Below are 21,220 nucleotides of genomic sequence, written 5' to 3'. Positions count from 1 at the left end.
GCTTAGGTCAAATCAATTCTATGTAAATGCTGTATCTGCCGAATGGCGTGTTATTGCTCTCTGCCAACACGACAGTGTGGTTTATTTGAAAGGATGTCAGTCTGAGGGAAGCTTCACTAACAAAGCAAGAACTTGATTGATTTTAAGGGGCATCTGACACAAGAGTGGTGATAGCTGAGGTAAAATCAGGCAAATATTTTAGGCCTGGGCAATTATTTTGACTCAGGGGGCCAAATTTTGAGAAGAAAATGTGTCTGGGGGCCGGTATATCCTTCTATCTATCTATCTATCTATCTATCTATCTATCTATCTATCTATCTATCTATCTATCTATCTATCTATACCTGTATATATATATATATATATACATATATATATATATATATATATATATATATATATATATAAGCTGTGAAAATCTGCTGTACAGTATGTGTGCTTGGGCCCTATTTTTAGAAACACTAATACAAAACCTCACAATAATGTCTGATTGAATGCTAAAAACTTTATGACAGACCGCCTTAAAAAACGGAATGGAATTTAACATTTTTACTGAATGAGACACTCAGGATGTACATGAAAATAAAGAATGTGGTATTTACAATATTAACTATGAACAATAAAACACTGAATATTGACAACGTGAACGTCACACCCCCTCTTCATCGACATATTTTACAATAAAGCGAAACGCAACAAAAATGCAACAAAATAAACCCACCTACGATCTGATATATCACTAAGCTTTAGAACTTTGTTGTAAAAATCTCCTTCCGCGTCTGTCCCTGACACCCGCATTTCAGGCTGGCCGCTCTGGAAACACTCTGTGGAAACGCTCCCCACCCACACTGCTTGGTGCCTCGTCTGAGCTGCTGTGATTTAAATTACCATAGTAAACTAGTATATCATTCAAAAGTGCAGATTCCAACCATTGAAATACTTTGTATAGTTCAAGATTTACGGTAATTTGAAAACATCACTGCACATCATAATGACAGCTACAGTTTCCATCTTAAAGATCTAAAAAAAATATTTGTGAATGTCCGGCGGGCCAGATTGAAAAGCTTAACAGGCCTTAATTTGCCCAGGTCTGGTCTATTGGAAGGAAAACCACACCAATGCTTTCTATACTTCAAGAACATATTCTTCTTGTCACGGCGCGGGCTCGAACCCGGTTTTCTCCGGCAGCTGGGTCTGCCAGCACCTCCGTTGGTAGCTCGCCGAGACACGCCCCTGTAAGCGCTGGCCGCGTCACACCCACATGCAGGCAAGGCTGTGGGCGATCAGCAATCTGCATACCTGGGACTGATGAGGGCGAGCTGTATAAAGACCAGTGCACCCAAGGATCCTTGCCGGAACTTAGTCTTCTGTACCGTAAGCCGACCAACCAGCTGTATGCTCTCTCTTTCTCTCTCTGCGTTTCCCCTCCGTGTTTTCATTGTTCTTCCTTGTCGCCCTCCCCAGCTGTCTGCCTTCATACCCGCGTCGACAAGCTGTGCGTCTCGTCAGTCATAGCCTTCTTTGCTTCCCGGACTGCCTCTTCGATCCTCGACCCCCGCTTGGACACGGATCTCCTACGCCCTGACCATCCGACTGCCTTCATGTCTTGTCCTTCCTCTCGATCCAACACGAGGTAACACACACTACAGCTAATCACACACATAGCCTCACACACACACTCTTGGATTTTGTCACACACCATTCTATAGTTTATTAATTATATTGTTCATTATTTATTATATTATATATATATATATTATATATATATATATATATATATATATATATATATATATATATATATATATATATAGCAATATTGCCCCCTTGTGGAACTGTGTCGTCACAACTCCCTCCTCCAACCATAACACTCCTTTGGAAAAATAAAGACAAATAAAGAACCCTATTGATTTTGAGCGATACAAAATAGTAAATTCCGTTTCGTTGCAACATTTCACATGGTCTCATTTTTGAGATTTAAGGATCCTATTGATTTTGAGGGACATCTGACACAAAATAGGTGAAGTAGCTAAAGTCAAAAGTCAGACATAGGAATGAAAAACAATATAATAATAAATATTGTTTTATGTCAAAGGAAGAATCATTTTTCGAGGTTATCATTGTTATAAAAACCCTCTTGATTTTGAACAATATCTGACACATTGTACAGTGGCTATACGGACTCTATTGGCTTATTGAAGCGGGTTAAAACAGGAATGCTAATGACTTTTTTAACACTGGCTGAGGTCAAAGGTTAAATGCTTATCGTATCTGGAAAGGACATTTTACCAGATTTTTGTAAATCTACACAATTCTCAGTAAAACAAATTTATTTAGTGACAGGTCGTCGGGCTTTCAGAATAACCTAATTGAAGTGAACGATGGGTTCTGAATGAGATGTTCGTATTTGTGTCAACTTTACCTGCAGGATGCTATCGCCAATGAAAAGCAGCCCAGAGAGTTCCGCTGGAAAACAGTAAGAAAAAAACACTTCAAGAGTAAAATGTGTACACATTGTATGGCAGATTCGTCAAACTCCATCGCACAGGGGCCAAAATTCAAAGCATACTTTAGTCATGGGCCAAACAGGATTAACAGACACTCCCTCATCCCCCATTCACGCACACGCAATTAAAAAACCCATACATTTTTAGTTTCCTGGACTGGTGTAAGTGATTTTAAAGATACAGAGGTGTTATATGTCAGGTGGTTGCTTTTTCTGGCTTGGACACAATGAATGTGCATGACAGCTGGTGAATGTATTTTTATGTGAACAGACTTTTTTTTTTAAACTCCACTTGTGCATTTTTTGAAATATCCACGTTCCTTCGTTCCTGCTTGAAGAGTTACATTTTCCTAGAGTCTGAGAACCCAAAAATGTGTTGTGGCTCGTGATTGGATGAGAGCGGAGGAAACCATGGGAAAGAGCATCAAACGTCATCCTTTTAACATGCGGGCAAAAGCTACAAGATTTTATATGCACAAAAAACCCAGCAGAATCCAGGATATTTGCAACTTCAGTGTAGACATGGTAGACAAGTTTTTGAGTAATCAGTAACTAACTCTACATAAAAACTGTACTTGGAACGCCCCCTTCCCATCGCCAGACTCGATATGCCGCCCCCACTTAGCGTGACATCACCTACAGTACTGGAGCCCATTCCCCCGCATAGACAGTGTGGACCAGGGGTGGGCAATTAATTTTCACCGGGGGCCGCATAAGCAACCCGAGCACTGCTGGAGGGCCACACGACAATATTTCAATTAAATTTTGCTCAATATTATTTTTGATATACCGTAAGATAAATAATAATGATAATAATAATAATAGTAATTAATAATAATATTTTAATTTAACCTAACTTAACTTTATACAAAAGCAGATTGCTTTTGATGGTCACTTTATCCTGCATTATCCAACATTTTTCCCCGTCAGATTTGGACAACCATCTGTTGTTAAAAATAGTTTTTAATCATATGTATTTTATATTGTTTTTTATATTGGTTTTATATGTAATTGTTTTTTTCTTTTTATTCAGTCATTGGTGGAGTTAAGGATAATATTTGAATATTGTTTTTAATATTGTTGTGCAGCACTTTGGAAACATTTTGTTGTTTAAATGTGCTATATAAATAAAGTGGATTGGATTGTCACACCTGCCAGCTTGTCCCATTTCAGTCCTAACATGTCCAAACACGTGAACAAGTCATTACCTGTGGTTGTCTCTTTAATTGACTGCATGGCTGCCAGCTCCTCCGTGATTTGAAAGTCTGCAGTTATCCCACGTAAGAAGAAGCGCAGCTGGAGGTGTCACGTACATCACAGCTCTCATCCAAAGTTAGCGAAAAACAGTCCATGTCTCCGGGCATTATCAGCGCAACAGAGTCCAATAAGCACTCCTTAATAAACTCTCCGTCATAAAACGCCTTACTTTTTCTGGCGCTTTTGTGAGAAATGACGAAACTTGTCCTGACGGCTGCATCTCTGGGGGTGTGAAATATGGCACAAAGTCCTTGTTGGGTTTGCAGTTTTACCATCAACGCATCAGCCTCCCTTGCGCGCGCTTCATCAGACACATTCCGGTATTTTCCCTCGTGTTTCTTCGTGTAGTGGCGATTAAAATGATATTCTTTAAACACAGCAAGCTGTGTACCACAAATTAAGCACACGGCTTTACCTTGAATTTATGTAAAGAAATACTTGCCAGTCCATGTCTTGTTGAAAACACGCCATTCGTCATCAACTTTTCTTTTTTTAGCGTCTCATCACTTGTCTCTATGCACCTTCACTCACAGGTTCCCCCCGGACATACGGCATAAATAACACATTTCAAAATAAAAGCAGCACAGTTGTATTGCGCGCACGGCATAGATGTTTTTTAAACTTTATTTTGTAATTTGTGATTGCGCCGTTCAATTCCCTCACAATCGCACACGCGCATACGTCCACACGGAAGTAATACAAATAACGCTTTTCAAAACAAAAGCAGTACCGTTGTATTGCACACTCGACATAGATACTTTTTGAAATTTATTTTGTAATTTATGATTGGCCTCACGCGGGCCGGACAGGGATGCGCAAAGGGCCGGATGCGGCCCGCGGGCCGTACAATGCCCAGGTCTGGTACAAAGGCATGTAAAACTATTATTTTGATCACTTTATTGCATGTTTTTGTTGCCCTGGTCCAGGATTACTTCAAAACTGAAATAGTTTGAGTTTGAGTTTGAGTTTGAGTTTATTTCAAACATGCATGCATACAACATGATACATCACAATTTCCAGTTTCTCTTTTCAACATGTTTGAAAAGGAGTAGGAAGAAGCAGAGCTTATTTAATCCTACCCCTTTTCTTTACATAACAGTTGCTAAAACTTTTTGTTCACTTCCTGTTCACAATTTATTCACAATAAACTCCATAAGTAATCACAATGAAAATAAATAAATAAATAATAGTAATAATTTAATAATAATAATTGGTGAAGTAAGTCATATTTCATATAATGAGACAAGTAAGATTACTTTAAAAATGAATGAATGGATGGATGAAATAAATTGAGAATGTTTGTTCTTCTTCTTTATACTTTGTAAACACTTTAAGTTTGAAGAGTTTCTTGAAGTGGATCATATTAGTACATTGTTTGATTGCTTTGCTTAATCCATTCCATAATTTAATTTCACATACTGATATACTGAAGGTCTTAAGTGTTGTACGTGCATACAAATGTTTTCAATTACGTTTTTCTCTAAGATTATATTTCTCCTCTTTTTTTGAGAAGAATTGTTGTATATTCTTGGGTAGCAGGTTATAGTTTGCTTTGTGTATAATTTTAGCTGTTTGCAAATTCACTATGTCATGGAATTTCAGTATCTTTGATTCAATAAATAAAGGGTTTGTATGTTCTCTATATCCAACATTATGTATTATTCTAACTGATCTTTTTCGTAACACCGTTAGTTAATGAAGTGTACTTTTGTAGTTATTTCCCCATATTTCTACACCGTAACTCAGATATGGTAACACTAGTGAGCAGTAGAGAATATGAAGTGATTTTTTGTCTAGAACATGTTTTGCTTTATTCATTATTGATGTGTTTCTCGCTACTTTATGTTGTATATTTTTTACATGAGATTTCCAGTTCAATTTATCATCAATCATTATACCTACAAATTTAGTTTCATTTACTCTTTCAATTTCTACTCCATCTATTTGTATTTGTGTTTGACTTTCTCTTCTACTGTTACCAAATAGCATTATCTTAGTTTTACTGAGATTCAATGATAATCTGTTTTTGTCAAACCATCTTTTTAATTTGTTCATTTCTTCTGTTATTATTTGTATTATCTTCTGTGTGTTCTCTCCTGAACAAAACGCTGTTGTATCATCCGCAAATAATACTAACTTTAAATCTTTTGTAACTTTACAAATGTCATTTATATAGATATTGAATAATTTAAGTCCTAGTATTGATCCCTGAGGTACACCACAGGATTTATTTAGCGTTGTAGACGTGTGTTCGCCTAGCTTCACGTATTGTTTCCTGTTCGTTAGATAACTTCTTATCCAGTTTAAGACTAACCCTCTGATGCCATATCAGTCTAGTTTTTTAATTAAAATATTGTGATTAATTGTGTCAAATTCTTTAGTTAGATCCATGAACACTGCTGCCGCACATTTTTTACTATCTATTGCACTGGTAATTTCTTCTGTAATTTCAATTAAAGCCATTGAAGTTGAAACATTAGCTCTGTATCCATATTGGTTCTCTTCGAGTATTCTATTTTTATTTATGAAACTCTCTAATCTGTTATTGAACAGTTTTTAAATGATTATAGAAAATTGTGGAAGTAAAGAAACAGGTCTATAATTTGTAAATTGATGTTTGTCTCCAGTCTTATAAATTGGTGCAACTTTAGCAATTTTCATATTATTTGGAAAAGTAGTTAACAATGTGATCAAAATATAAAATAATCGCCATTTCCGGACTTCCCTGCTTTTCCTCTTCCATAGACACCATAACCTGTGTTTCCTCATACTCTTTCAGCATTTCCTCAAGGATCTTGAGGAAAACATCAGTAGAAGAGGATGCCAAATAAAACATTACCGGCTTGGCTTCTTTTTCTCTTGTTTTTGAGTGTCGGGCTGCTCTTCTTTTTCTGTTTTTCCACGAGTTCTGACTCAGTATTTTCCCCCCTCAAGGCCCCTCCTGATTTTCGAGATTGCATTTGGCTTGAGTATTTAAATTTTTTCCATCTAAACTCCAACCCAAACCCTTCTACTTCCAAGTCACAATCATAAAAATGATGGCTGCAAATTACACCCTTCTCCATTAGTTTGTCCCATTTTGTGTGAGTCACTTTGATTAGAGATGTCCTCACTTTTGTCACATTCCCATCATTTGGAAATGTATGCAGGCTAACCCTTTCTTTAGCTGTGTTGCTGCAACCTGCAACAATGCATCTGGCAGATATATTTGATCATTCCTTGTACTTCTGCGAGAAAATATTGTGATTCGGGGTGATAATGCTACTGAAACACGTATGGCCCGATTGACTAAAATCCATATAAGACGCGCTAAACAGCGCGTGCAATCTACAAAATAGCGTGTACTATTAGTGTGATCTACTAAGGGTGCATGTACAATTAAAGTGGTGCAGACCATCTTATTTAAATAAGGATTTTACACGTGACACCCACATTTACTGCACATTCATGTTATCATGCTTCTACCTGTGGTGTTTTATGGGCATTTTAGAAGCAGTCATGCAGTGCAATTACATTGACACCACTTTTAATAATATAATATAATATAACAATATAATATTTCAGAAGGTATTATACACTGTATATATAATATATAAATATGACATATATGTTATATTTTATATTGCTACTATGGTAAATTTTTAGTCTACTTTATACCTTTTGTTTGCACCCTCTTTTTGTGCCTTAGTGTGCATTATCCTTTCCATCCTTATCCTTTCCATCTTTTGTAACTGAGCTACTGTGTGGAACAATTTCCCTTGTGGCTCATTAAAGTTTGTCTAAGTTAAAGTCGAAGTCTAATATGTTATAAATCATTAAGGAAAAAAACTAACGTCATCCAAAAATATGCAATGGCACCAAAATGATTGAGTTTGTTTTAATCAGCCCCTTAAGTCATCCAGCAGCTATGAGATTATAAAAGGAAGTTGCTGAATAAACAATGTGTCGATTATTTATTTATTTCTGACCTTCCAAATATGTTGAGATGTACATGTATAACGGAGGAGTCCTCTCTCACAGCCGCGTGGGGAACTTGGTCAGTTTGCGCGTCCTCTTCAAATGTGCTAAATAAAACGCTAAATTGTGCTGGTAAAATATGTGGTGATGAATCACATTGCGCATGCTCTATAATATATTTGCATTTTCTCATCCCAGTATTGTGGGTGTTTTGATAGTCAATCTACAATTAGCATATTATTGAAGACAGAGACGCTTTATTCTGCTCACTTTAAAGACGCAACTCACTTTGCACACGTTTAGTAGATCAGCATTGCGCATGCTCTCAGGTTTGCATGTGTTTTGGTACACGCAAACCTTTACTAAATCAGGCCCAAACTACACAATATGAAACTGCCTCCAGTATTCTGTAAGTGACATCAGCAGGCTGATGTAGGCCCGTCTACATTTTGGAGCTGAAAGGGTTTGTTCCAAAATGGGCTGAAAGTCGTTAGAAAACAAGCCTAAAATCACTTCTGTCTATTTTGGTGGTACAATTACCTGTAGACATCATTTTTAGGTGCAGAACAATGAAATAAGTGCCAATGTTGTCAGCATTTAAGGGTGTTAATTTTTTATTTTGTACCGATTAGGGTTGTACGGTATACCAGTATTAGTATAGTACCACGATACTAATGAATCATATTCGGTACTATACCGCATCTAAAAAGTACCTGTCAACCCCGTCGTCGTCACGTCGTGTCATTGCTGGTTTACGAGCAGAGGAGCATGTTCGGCAGCGCACAATCACAGAGTACTTACAAACAGACACGGTGTGTATACAGAAAAGGGAGAACAGACGCATTTTGGCTTGGTAACTAAAGATAAAGGTGTTGATAAAACACTGAAACGCCCTCAGGAAGAGATGCTTTAAGACCATGGCTAGCTAGCTAGTGGCTAAAGTCCATCCGGAGTCTGCAGTGTTGTAGCTACTTCTAAATCACTAATCCTCGCTTCCATGGCGACTAATAAAATATGTTTCTTACAAGTATCATCCCTGCATGACGCGGAATAGCTAAACATCCTTTACTACACACCGTAACTCACTCTTCTTTTGTTTAAATTTTTTTTATATTATGTCTATAAACTCAGTAAATATGTCCCTGGACACATGAGGACTTTTAATATGACCAATGTATGATCCTGTACCTATTTGGTATCGAATTGATACCCAAATTTGTAGTATCATCTAAAACTGATGTAAAGCATCCGAACAACAGAAAAATAAGTGATTATTACATTTTAACCGAAGTGTAGATAGAACATGTTAAAAGAGAAAGTAAGCAGATATTAACAGTAAATGAACAAATGGATTCATAATTCATTTTCTACCACTTGTCCTTAATAATTTTGACAAAATAATAGAATGGAAAATGACACAATATGTTACTGCATCTGTCAGCAGAGTAAATTAGGAGCCTTTGTTTGCTTACTTACTAATAAAAGAGAAGTTGTCTTGTATGTTAACTATTTTATTTAAGGACAAACTTGCAATAAGAAACATATGTTTTATGTACCGTAAGATTGTTTGTTAAAATAAAGCCAATAATGCAATTTTTTGTGGTCCCCTTTTATTTAGAAAAGTATCGAAATACATTTTGTACCTGTACCAAAACACTAGTACAGACAGGGTTTCTTGTTAAAGTGGAGTCGTTTTTAGTCATGCATAGTTAAATGATTGCTGTTTTTGGTGGTACTCTGACATCCTTAGTAATAATCGTTAGTGTAATTCACTCATTTAATACCACTGTGGCCTCCAGGTTCAATTGTAACACACAAAGTGTATACAGTATGTATGAGATGTTGCTGAAGTTATGCAGGATTCGTTTTTTTGATTCAATTCGCCATGTGGGCCGGATGCACGTTGATTTTCAAATGGTCGGATGAAATATCTCATGCTGAGAGTTTGACACTGGTGCTGTAAGGCATTCAGCTGAAGATACAACATACCTTTTTGTTCTTTGGATATTTTGGACACCACCACGGGGATTTTATGCTCCGCACCACCCTGCGATACAAATGAGAAATGGAATGAGCGCCACAAAACACCCTGAAGCACAACAGCGTGATCAATAAGACTTGCTGCGACTTCATCGAAAACAAGAAGTCTCATCAGCGAGTGCCTAAATTACCTTGATGCTGAGGCCAAACCCTCCGATCGTCTGTCTCCGGATCGTTACAGTCCTCTCCTGGAAGAGAGGCAGTCAGAAGGAAGTAATGACTTTAGGATAAGGGAGGTCCGTGTCGATAAAAAGCTCAATTTCAAATTGCACTTAAATGGCAATTTTGAATAAAGTTTGAGTTTGTGCTTATTTGGAACATGCATGCATACAACATGTTACATCACAATTTCCAGTTTCTCTATTCAACATGTTCGAAAAGGAGTAGGAAGAAGCAGAGTTTATTTTAATCCTACCCCTTTTCCTTTACATAGCAGTTGCTAAAACTTTTGTTCACTTCCTGTTCTCAATTTATTAACAATATACTCCATAAGTAATAACAATAAAAATAAATAAATACATAAATAATAATTAGTGAAGTAAGTTATATTTCATATGGTGAGATAAGTAAGATTATCTGGAAAATGAATGGATAGATGAAATAAATTCAGAATGTTTATCATGGTTCTTCTTCTTTGTACTTTGTAAACACTTTAAGTTTGAAAAGTTTGTTGAAGTGGATTAAATTAGTACATTGTTTTATTTATTTACTTAATCTATTCCATAATTTTATTCCACATACTGATATACTGAAGATCTTAAGTGTTGTACGTGCGTAGAAATGTTTTAAATTACATTTTTCTCCAAGATTATATTTTTCCTCTTTTGTTAAGAATAATTTTTGTATATTATTGGGTAGCAGATTATGTGCTGTGTGTATAATTTTAGCTGCAAATTCACTATGTCGTGGAATTTCAGTGTTTTCGATTCAATGTATAAAGGGTGCGTGGCAAAGTTGGTAGAGTGGCCGTGCCAGCAATCGGAGGGTTGCTGGTTACTGGGGTTCAATCCCCACCTTCTACCTTCCTAGTCACGTTCGTTGTGTCCTTGGGCAAGACACTTCACCCTTGCTCCTGATGGCTGCTGGTTAGCGCCATGCATGGCAGCTCCCGCCATCAGTGTGTGAATGTGTGTGTGAATGGGTGAATGTGGAAATACTGTCAAAGCGCTTTGAGTACCTTGAAGGTAGAAAAGCGCTATACAAGTATAACCCATTTATTATTTATAATTTATGTTGTCTATATCCAACATTATGTATGATTCTAACTAATTTTTGCAACACCGTTAATGAAGGAAGTGTACTTTTGACATGTCTGAGTTTTCGTGAGCGTCTCTTTCCCTTCCCGTTGTATTGTTTTAATTCACCAGCAGTTCCAACAAGCACCTGTGTTTCAAATGTGCCAACGTTTAGTCCGAGCCAACTGCGACTCTTGGAGCTCGGCGGGATCTAATTTCCCCAAGCTGTTGTTGTGCGACTAACTCCAGATCACTGGATTGTTCAAATGACATTGCACATTTATTAAATCTGTGGCAGTAATAATGGCGACAAAAATCTCAAACATTGCAACTGCAGTACATATTTTCCCAATTTGATGTTGTTGTACAACAAATAGCAAGGCACTGATGTGTGAAGTGATGCCGAAGGCCCGCACATCGTGAATTTATTACACTCTCCTTGCCAGTGTATCTCCTTCTCAGTGGTAAACTTTATAGACGCTCCCTAAACTATTGTCTCCAGGCCGACTGCCTCTTAACTTTACAAGCCGGCTCGATCGGCTCGATAACTCCATCTCGCTTTAGAATGATGCAGTGGAACCTCTTTAGTCCAACAACCTTCTGAGGTTGAAGACTTGGTGCATTCTACTGAGATTTGCGGTAAAAATGACATCGCTCGAAGCCGGAATTTGAAAATCAGAAAAACTTGCAGGAGCGTCAAAATACAAACTCTGACAGTTTTGTTTATACTTGAACAATAATTCTAACATGAGTGTGAGATAAATATACTGTACAAAGGAAGCTGCGTGAAGTAAGCAGACCTACGGACGTTAAAGTTGGCCATTTTATTGTTTTACTCGCTTCTTTTTACACTTGTGCGACAACTGGTAATGTTAGAATTAGAGATGTCAGATAATTGCTTTTTTGCCGATATCCGATATTGTCCAACTCTTAACTACCGATTCCCATATCAACCGTTACCGGTATATACAGTCGTGGAATTAACTCCAGTGTTTAAGTTGTTTATACGGAAACATTTTATTTTTCACTAAAGAAGGATTCGGTGAATGCTGGTGGGGTTCGCTACCTCCAACAAGGCTAAGAACCACCGTGCTAAACAGTGGGGATGTATACCGTTAGAATTTTATCGATACCGATATTTCTTATCAATACTAGTATTCATCGGTACTGTATGTAATTTGTGGGAAAAAATTACATTTTTATTATCCTTTTTATTAGCACTGTGTTTCTATTAATTGCAATTACATGCAGTATATCCATTCATCTAGGGCCAACACAGATAGACAACATTTACACTCACATTCACACACTAGGGCCAATTTAGTGTTGCCAATCAACCTATCCCCAGGTGCATGTCCCTATAATAACATTTAAAATCATAGTGATAAAATAACAAATAAGGTCAAATATATGTATTCATGTTCATACACAGACTTTAAACATGATATATTTTATCAAATATAAACCAATACAATCAACTAGCATGCTAAGTGGGGTTGCATTTTTAACAATCTTATCTTTAATCTTATTTGTGTTTACATTGCACATGGACCTATTTGAGTGACGGGCCGGAAGCCAGTGTTGTCAGACTTATATGTGTTGTACACATGTGTATTATATAAATGAAATGACCTAGTGAATATTTTAAAGTTTCACTTTGTTGAGTGGATTAATATTGACCTGTGGATTACTAGATTGCTTAGAGGACGGTCAAATGGATAAATGGCAGTAGCGGCGGTCCTGAGTTAAGTGGCGTTCACGTCAAACTGACACTCACTCTTATTAGCGTGCGTGACTTTGGGGACTAGGAGGAAATATTGTTGTTACAAACTTTTCTGTGGTGTTGCTTCCTTATTTGTGATTATTCCAAGCTAATAATCATTTGCTTGTGCGTCGTAGCGGCACTTGAACTGAATTTAACAGCGTGTCATAATTACAACCGTCAGCTGGATAAAAAACAAATACTGATAGCACTATAATTTGTCTAATTAACGGTCTTCCTGGACCCAATTAGGAACCGGTAGAAAAAATTACCGGTACCCGGTAGGGTTGTACGGTATACCGATATTAGTATAGTACCGCGATATTAATGAATCATATTCGGTACTATACCGCCTCTAAAAGGTACCGGTTCCCCCCCACTAGGGTTGGGTATCGAGTATCGATTGGAATCGGGACTAACTTTCCGATTCTCCCGGAATCGTTCAAAAGTTTAAATTTCGATTCCTAGTTTCGATACCCAGTCCGCCGACCGGAAAAAAAGAATAAGTCCGCCGACCGGAAGAAGAAGCCGCTGAACACCAACGAAGAAGCGCCCACCGCCGGAAGTGTTAGCATAGCTGAGCCTATGTAGCCGAGTGAGTCAGTCAAGCATGGATAGCGGGCGTCGGCGGTCGAAAGTGTGGCTTTATTTTACTAAAAAAAATGAAATATCTGCGAAATGTAACACGTGCGACAGGACTGTTTCGTGCTTAGGAGGGTGCACGTCGAACATGATGAAGCACCTCCGATTTCATGGAGTACAAATAAATGCGTGTCCCGTCTTCGACGCGCTGCGCCGACCGTCCTCCTCTGCCTCTTCCTCCGACGCCCAGCCTGGCACCTCGGTGGCTGCACTGCAGTCCGAATCCGGTAAGTAAAACAATATATATGCAATAAATAATGTGTTTTGCGCCAACGTTGAGGCAGCTAACAAATTAGCCCGCATATTTTTTCATAGACAATTTACAACCTGCTAGCCAGGCTCCGCGATGTGCTCAGCGTACTCCGTTCACCGTAGCGGCAATGGGGAAGGTGTCGGTGCCACAGACGGAAGAGTGCCACAGAAAGGTCACTGCACACATAGTCAAAAGACTGCATCCCTTTTCAGAGGTGGAATCTCCAACATTTAGGTTAGTTAAGCAATAACGTTAGAGCTAAGCTAATTGATACTGGGCTAAACAGTAACAGCAACATTACATGTTTGTTTATGTTTGCAGGGATATGGTGAAAACTCTCAACCCAAAATACATACCACCTTCCAGGGACTACCTGTCAAACACATTGATCTCGGCATGGTACAAGAAGAATCGGAACCGAGAATCGTCAGGAACCGGAATCGAAACAAAGAATCGGAATCGGAATCGTTCGAATTCAAACGATACCCAACCCTACCCCTCCACACACAGTGTGTAGACAAAAAAGGGAGAATGGACGCATTTTGGCTTAAAAACTAACGATAAAGGTGAAGCTATAACACTGAAACGCCCTCAGGAAGAGGTGCTTTAAGACATGGCTAGCTAGCCAGCGGCTAAAGTCCATCCGCAGTCTGCAGTGTTTTAGCTACTTCTAAATCACTAATCCTCGTCTCCATGGCGACGGATAAAGTAAGTATCTTACAAGTATCATCCCTGCAGGACGAGGAATAGCTAAACATGTTTCACTAAACACCGTAGCTCACCGGCGCCACAATGTAAATAAACGCCATGGGTGGATCTACACTTGACATCCACTGTAATGATACCAAGTACAGGAGCGTATCTAGTCGATACTACTATGATTGCGTCGATATTTTCAGCATCAGAAAATCTTCTTTCGGTTTTTTTGACATTTATATTATGTTTATAAACTCAGTAAATATGTCCCTGGACACATGAGGACTTTGAATATGACCAATGTATGATCCTGTAACTACTGTATTTTTCGGACTGTAAGTCGCAGTTTTTTTTTCATAGTTTGGGTGCGACTTACACTTAAGAGCGACTTATGTGTGAAATTATTAACACATTACCGTAAAATATCAAATAATATTATTTAGCTCATTCACGTAAGAGACTAGACGTATAAGATTTCATGGGATTTAGCGATTAGGAGTGACAGATTGTTTTGTAAACGTATAGCATGTTCTATATGTTATAGTTATTTGAATGACTTTTACCATAATATGTTACGTTAACATACCAGGCACGTTCTCAGTTGGTTATTTATGTGTCATATAACATACACTTATTCAGCCTGTTGTTCACTATTCTTTATTTATTTTAAATTGCCTTTCAAATGTCTATTCTTGGTGTTGGGTTTTATCAAATACATTTCCCCAAAAAATGTGACTTATACTCCAGTGCGACTTATATATGTTTTTTTTCCCTTTTTTATTACGCATTTTCAGCCGGTGCGACTTATACTCCGAAAAATACGGTACTTGGATTGATACCCAAATTTGTGCTATCCTCCAAAACTAATGTAAAGCATCCAAGAAGACAGAAGAATAAGTGATTATTACATTTTAACAGAAGTGTAGATAGAACATGTTATAAGAGAAAGTAAGCAAATATTAACAGTAAATGAATAAGTAGATTAATAATTCATTTTCTACCAATTGTCCTTAATAATTTTGACAAAATAATAGAATGGAAAATGACACAATATGTTACTGCATACTACAATATGTTCAGCAGCTAAATTAGGAGCCTTTGTTTGCTTACTTACAACTAAAAGACAAGTTGTCTTGTACCTTTACTATTTTATTTAAAGACAAACTTGCAATAAGAAACATATGTTTAATGTACCATAAGGTTTTTTGGTAAAATAAAGCCAAGAATGCAATTTTTTGTGGTGCCCTTTATTTTAAAAAGTATCGAAAAGTAGCGAAAAGTATCGAAATACATTTTGGTACCGATACTAAAATATTGGTATCGGGACAACACTAGTACACGGTATACATCCCTACTAACCAGTAGCATGTATATGGTATATAATGGTGTAAATTAGCATTGAACTAGTGCATTTTGAAAACGTGGGAGCTATACCGTGTGTAAAGGCATACTTGCTTTGTTGGCCGCTCTGAGTGCCTCTTTCTCAAGTGTTTGAACAAGTGTTGAGTCTGCAACCAAACATGACGTCACATGCAACAAAGGCATCAAAGTACGGTTCCGCTTGATTTTACGTGAATACCCGGTAGTACCGAAGGAAATTGGTCAGTGCCTATAAAATCCAGGTACTCATCCCTAGTGACAACAAAAAATTTAAAAAAAATTCAGATGGAGATAGCCTTTGTCATATTTATCAATTAAGTTAATAAGACTGTTTAATTGTTCTGTTAACTTACAGGGGTCTTACGTAAAGGCCATCCATCCATCCATCCATCTTCTTCCGCTTATCCGAGGTCGGGTCGCGGGGGCAGCAGCTTAAGCAGGGAAGCCCAGACTTCCCTCTCCCCAGCCACTTCGTCCAGCTCCTCCCGGGGGATCCCGAGGCGTTCCCAGGCCAGCCGGGAGACATAGTCTTCCCAACGTGTCCTGGGTCTTCTCCGTGGCCTCCTACCGGTCGGACGTGCCCTAAACACCTCCCTAGGGAGGCGTTCGGGTGGCATCCTGACCAGATGCCCGAACCACCTCATCTGGCTCCTCTCGATGTGGAGGAGCAGCGGCTTTACTTTGAGCTCCCCCCGGATGGCAGAGCTTCTCACCCTATCTCTAAGGGAGAGCCCCGCCACCCGGCGAAGGAAACTCATTTCGGCCGCTTGTACCCGTGATCTTGTCCTTTCGGTCATAACCCAAAGCTCATGACCATATGTGAGGATGGGAACGTAGATCGACCGGTAAATTGAGAGCTTTGCCTTCCGGCTCAGCTCCTTCTTCACCACAACGGATCGATACAGCGTCCGCATTACTGAAGACGCCGCACCGATCCGCCTGTCGATCTCACGATCCACTCTTCCCTCACTCGTGAACAAGACTCCGAGGTACTTGAACTCCTCCACTTGGGGCAGGGTCTCTTCCGCAACCCGGAGATGGCACTCCACCCTTTTCCGGGCGAGAACCATGGATTCGGACTTGGAGGTGCTGATTCTCATCCCAGTCGCTTCACACTCAGCTGCCAACCGATCCAGCGAGAGCTGAAGATCCTGGCCAGATGAAGCCATCAGGACCACATCATCTGCAAAAAGCAGAGACCTAATCCTGCAGCCACCAAACCAGATCCCCTCAACGCCTTGACTGCGCCTAGAAATTCTGTCCATAAAAGTTATGAACAGAATCGGTGACAAAGGGCAGCCTTGGCGGAGTCCAACCCTCACTGGAAACGTGTCCGACTTACTGCCGGCAATGCGGACCAAACTCTGGCACTGATCATACAGGGAGCGGACCGCCACAATCAGACAGTCCGATACCCCATACTCTCTGAGCACTCCCCACAGGACTTCCCGAGGGACACGGTCGAATGCCTTCTCCAAGTCCACAAAACACATGTAGACTGGTTGGGCAAACTCCCATGCACCCTCAAGGACCCTGCCGAGAGTATAGAGCTGGTCCACAGTTCCACGACCAGGACGAAAACCACACTGTTCCTCCTGAATCCGAGGTTCGACTATCCGGCGTAGCCTCCTCTCCAGCACACCTGAATAGACCTTACCGGGAAGGCTGAGGAGTGTGATCCCACGATAGTTAGAACACACCCTCCGGTTCCCCTTCTTAAAGAGAGGAACCACCACCCCGGTCTGCCAATCCAGAGGTACCGCCCTCGATGTCCACGCGATGCTGCAGAGTCTTGTCAACCAAGACAGCCCCACAGCATCCAGAGCCTTAAGGAACTCCGGGCGGATCTCATCCACCCCCGGGGCCTTGCCACCGAGGAGCTTTTTAACTACCTCAGCAACCTCAGCCCCACAAATAGGAGAGCCCACCACAGATTCCCCAGGCACTGCTTCCTCATAGGAAGATGTGTTGGTGGGATTGAGGAGGTCTTCGAAGTATTCCCTCCACCGATCCACAACATCCGCAGTCGAGGTCAGCAGAACACCATCCTCACCGTACACGGTGTTGATAGTGCACTGCTTCCCCTTCCTGAGGCGGCGGATGGTGGTCCAGAATCGCTTCGAAGCCGTCCGGAAGTCGTTTTCCATGGCTTCCCCGAACTCCTCCCATGTCCGAATTTTTGCCTCCGCGACCACCGAAGCCGCACACCGCTTGGCCTGTCGGTACCTGTCCGCTGCCTCAGGAGTCCTATGAGCCAAAAGAACCCGATAGGACTCCTTCAGCTTGATGGCATCCCTCACCGCCGGTGTCCACCAACGGGTTCTAGGATTACCGCCACGACAGGCACCAACTACCTTGCGGCCAGAGCTCCAATCAGCCGCCTCGACAATAGAGGTGTGGAACATGGTCCATTCGGACTCAATGTCCAGCACCTCCCTCGTGACATGTTCAAAGTTCTTCCGGAGGTGGGAATGGAAACTCTCTCTGACAGGAGACTCTGCCAGACGTTCCCAGCAAACCCTCACAATGCGTTTGGGCCTGCCAGGTCTGTCCGGCATCCTCCCCCACCATCGCAGCCAACTCACCACCAGGTGGTGATCGGTAGAAAGCTCCGCCCCTCTCTTCACCCGAGTGTCCAAAACATGAGGCCGCAAATCCGACGACACAACTACAAAGTCGATCATGGAACTGCGGCCTAGGGTGTCCTGGTGCCAAGTGCACATATGGACACCCTTATGTTTGAACATGGTGTTCGTTATGGACAATCTGTGACGGGCACAAAAGTCCAATAACAAAACACCGCTCGGGTTCAGATCCGGGCAGCCATTCTTCCCAATCACGCCTCTCCAGGTTTCACTGTCGCTGCCAACATGAGCGTTGAAGTCCCCCAGTAGAACGAGGGAATCACCCGGGGGAGCACTCTCAAGTACTCCCTCGAGTGAATCCAAAAAGGGTGGGTACTCTGAGCTGCGGTTTGGCGCGTAAGCTGTTGTCATTTTTTATACTAAGTAGCGTATAGTTCTAATTTATACCTGTCAGTAGACCCGCTAAAACTACAACATGGCTGACGGGATTGAGATGCAGTTGAAGGGAGCTTGGCCTGGAGGACTTCGGCACGTAAATAAGACCGATCACAAAAAAAAACACTTCCTGAAGAAAACAGCTTGAAGATGGCCGTAAAACATAATCTATGCAATATTTTGACCACAGAACCACCATTACATGTTATGTAGACCACAAAGAAATGTTTTAGACGCAGAAAAAAAATCCTAACTTGACCCCTTTAATAGTAATGTGATCATTCCTAATGATAAAAAATTAAAATGCTCTTTGAATGTAATATTGAAAACAGTTCACTTCTTTTTACCCTTTCATGGTGATTTTTAATGTTAGAAAATGAGATTTGTCACACCTTAGTCATTCTTTATTAAAGTTTAGAGCAGTGGTTCTCAAACTTTTTTCGCCAAGTACCACCTCAGAAAACACTTGGCCACCATAATGAGCAACATTGAAATGCTGTAGCATAGTAGGCCTAAGTATTCAATTAAAACAAAAAATAAGTTTTATTTAATAGGTATACTTAATATTGTTGGCCACTGTAACATTACACACAATGCGCACAAATCATTAACAATGATTCTCCATGTACATTTACAGATTTCTTTGGCGTACCACTTGATGAGGCCGGCGTACCACTAGTGGTACACATAGGCCTACCATAGTTGGACAATTAATTGTTAAGACTATTTCTAACTTTATTTTAATATAATTTTACCTAAGCTTAACTTATGTTTAAATGTGTGTGGCTGTTAAAATTATTCAAAAGTAACACAACATTGTCTGTACAAGGAAGGATTTTACAATGCGAAAGTTTAACCCTGGAACTGAATATTTCTACTTCTATCGTTTAAAAACATACATGATCCAATGTGGGTAGAGCAAACAAGAAGTCAGTATACTGGTACAGACCTCAGTACTTTTGGTCTTACTGAAGTACAGACAGAATTCTGCCTGTACTACCAGGTACTGATCCACGTGAAATCAAACGGTATCTGCAAAGACTCCTCCCACCCCCACCAAGGACTGTTTTCACTGCTGGACTCTAGAAAGAGGTTCCGCAGCCTCCGAAGCAGAACTTCCAGGTTCTGTAACAGCTTCTTCCCTCAAGCCGTAAGACTCTTGAACGCATCATAATTATCCCCTCAACTCCCCCCAAAATGGATTAAGCGCTGGAATAAAAAAGACAATATAACATACATCCATAAACGTGGACGCATGTGAAAAAGTGCAATATATTTATCTGTACGGTAATCTATTTATTTATATATATTTATTTATTTTATATATATATTTATATATTATTTATATATATTTATTTATTTATACATGCACCTTATTGCTTTTTTTTATCCTGCACTACCATGAGCTTATGTAACGAAATTTCGTTCTTATCTGTGCTGTAAAGTTCAAATTTGAATGACAATAAAAAGGAAGTCTAAGTCTAGTCTAGTCTAAGTCTATCATATTTCGGTACTTTTATTACAAGCTCAAACACTTGGCGGGCAAACAGGCGTATTCGTAGTGGACTGCCTCGAATGATAATGTTGCAATTGTCCATACCCACAAAGCAAGTATGGTAGTGGTACATCAAATCAAACAAAATGCATCAACTCTTCTTCAGTTGGTTCGAAGGGAGAAGTGATATAAAGCGCTAAAAAGTAAGACTCCACTTTTCAAAATGCGCTAGCTCGACGCTAATTTACATTTAATTTGCCATAGACATGCTACTGATTAACATTAATGGTTTCACATGCCGAAAGGAGAAGTCCATCCTACCACGCAAGTATGCCTGATACAAAGCACTAAAAAGTAAGACTTCACTTTGAAAAATGCCCTAGCCTGATGCTAATTTACATTGGATTTGCCATAGATGTGCCGATTTCAACACCTCCAAATTTGTTCATCATAACTACAACTAAGATGCAAGTTACAATCAAACAGCTGCTGTATAATAAGTACAGTTTAAACACTTTGTAGGGTCACACAAAAGACCAGACTGGCACTTTCAACTTTAATGGCAAAGACTACTTCCCGACTATGGCAACACACCGTAGCATCTACACTACTGCATTCTAACGTCTTGGACTTGCAAATCAACACAAAGTTATATAATAACAACCGGATAACTCAATTATCATTATCAGTTCAGTGTCGAAATATATATTTAATGTTATTGTTGAACAAATTCCAATATATTACCACATTATGGTACCAGTATTGACTCCCAGGTACCGGGAATTGGTAGCGTATCGGCTCAAATGTGAAAGGTACCCATCAGTGTGATGAAAGCCAATGTGGCAGTTTTATCAGAACAAGAGCAACAACTTATATTCACTTGAGTTATTGTAAATATATTGTATTAAAAGATTAATCCATGCTTTGATTACAATTGCCAGGAATGATATAATGTCTTGTTGTTCATTATTAATATT

General features: G+C 39.7%; 1 protein-coding gene and 1 long non-coding RNA gene across 3 annotated transcripts in view; one reads left to right on the top strand and one right to left on the bottom strand.

The window, feature by feature from the left end:
- sntg1 (syntrophin, gamma 1) overlaps nt 1-21,220 on the bottom strand; it is a 118,160-nt gene that overhangs the window by 46,632 nt on the left and 50,308 nt on the right. For both annotated transcript variants that reach the window (XM_062022529.1, XM_062022530.1), the window contains exons 5-7: nt 9,892-9,948; nt 9,710-9,767; nt 2,423-2,466 (exon numbers count right to left, since the gene is read on the bottom strand). In XM_062022529.1, the coding sequence (XP_061878513.1) occupies nt 2,423-2,466; nt 9,710-9,767; nt 9,892-9,948 (159 nt within the window). The remainder of the gene's footprint in view (nt 1-2,422; nt 2,467-9,709; nt 9,768-9,891; nt 9,949-21,220) is intronic.
- Nucleotides 1,339-21,220, top strand: part of LOC133630791 (uncharacterized) — a 23,881-nt gene continuing 3,999 nt past the window's right edge. The window contains exons 1-2 of the long non-coding RNA XR_009821344.1: nt 1,339-1,374; nt 1,465-1,633. This is a non-coding gene — a long non-coding RNA (uncharacterized LOC133630791). The remainder of the gene's footprint in view (nt 1,375-1,464; nt 1,634-21,220) is intronic.

The sequence above is a fragment of the Entelurus aequoreus genome, linkage group LG16, assembly GCF_033978785.1.
Source record: "Entelurus aequoreus isolate RoL-2023_Sb linkage group LG16, RoL_Eaeq_v1.1, whole genome shotgun sequence".
Taxonomy (NCBI): domain Eukaryota; kingdom Metazoa; phylum Chordata; class Actinopteri; order Syngnathiformes; family Syngnathidae; genus Entelurus; species Entelurus aequoreus.
Note: the sequence above shows the minus strand (reverse complement) of the source record. Positions and strands in the feature narration are given on the sequence as shown.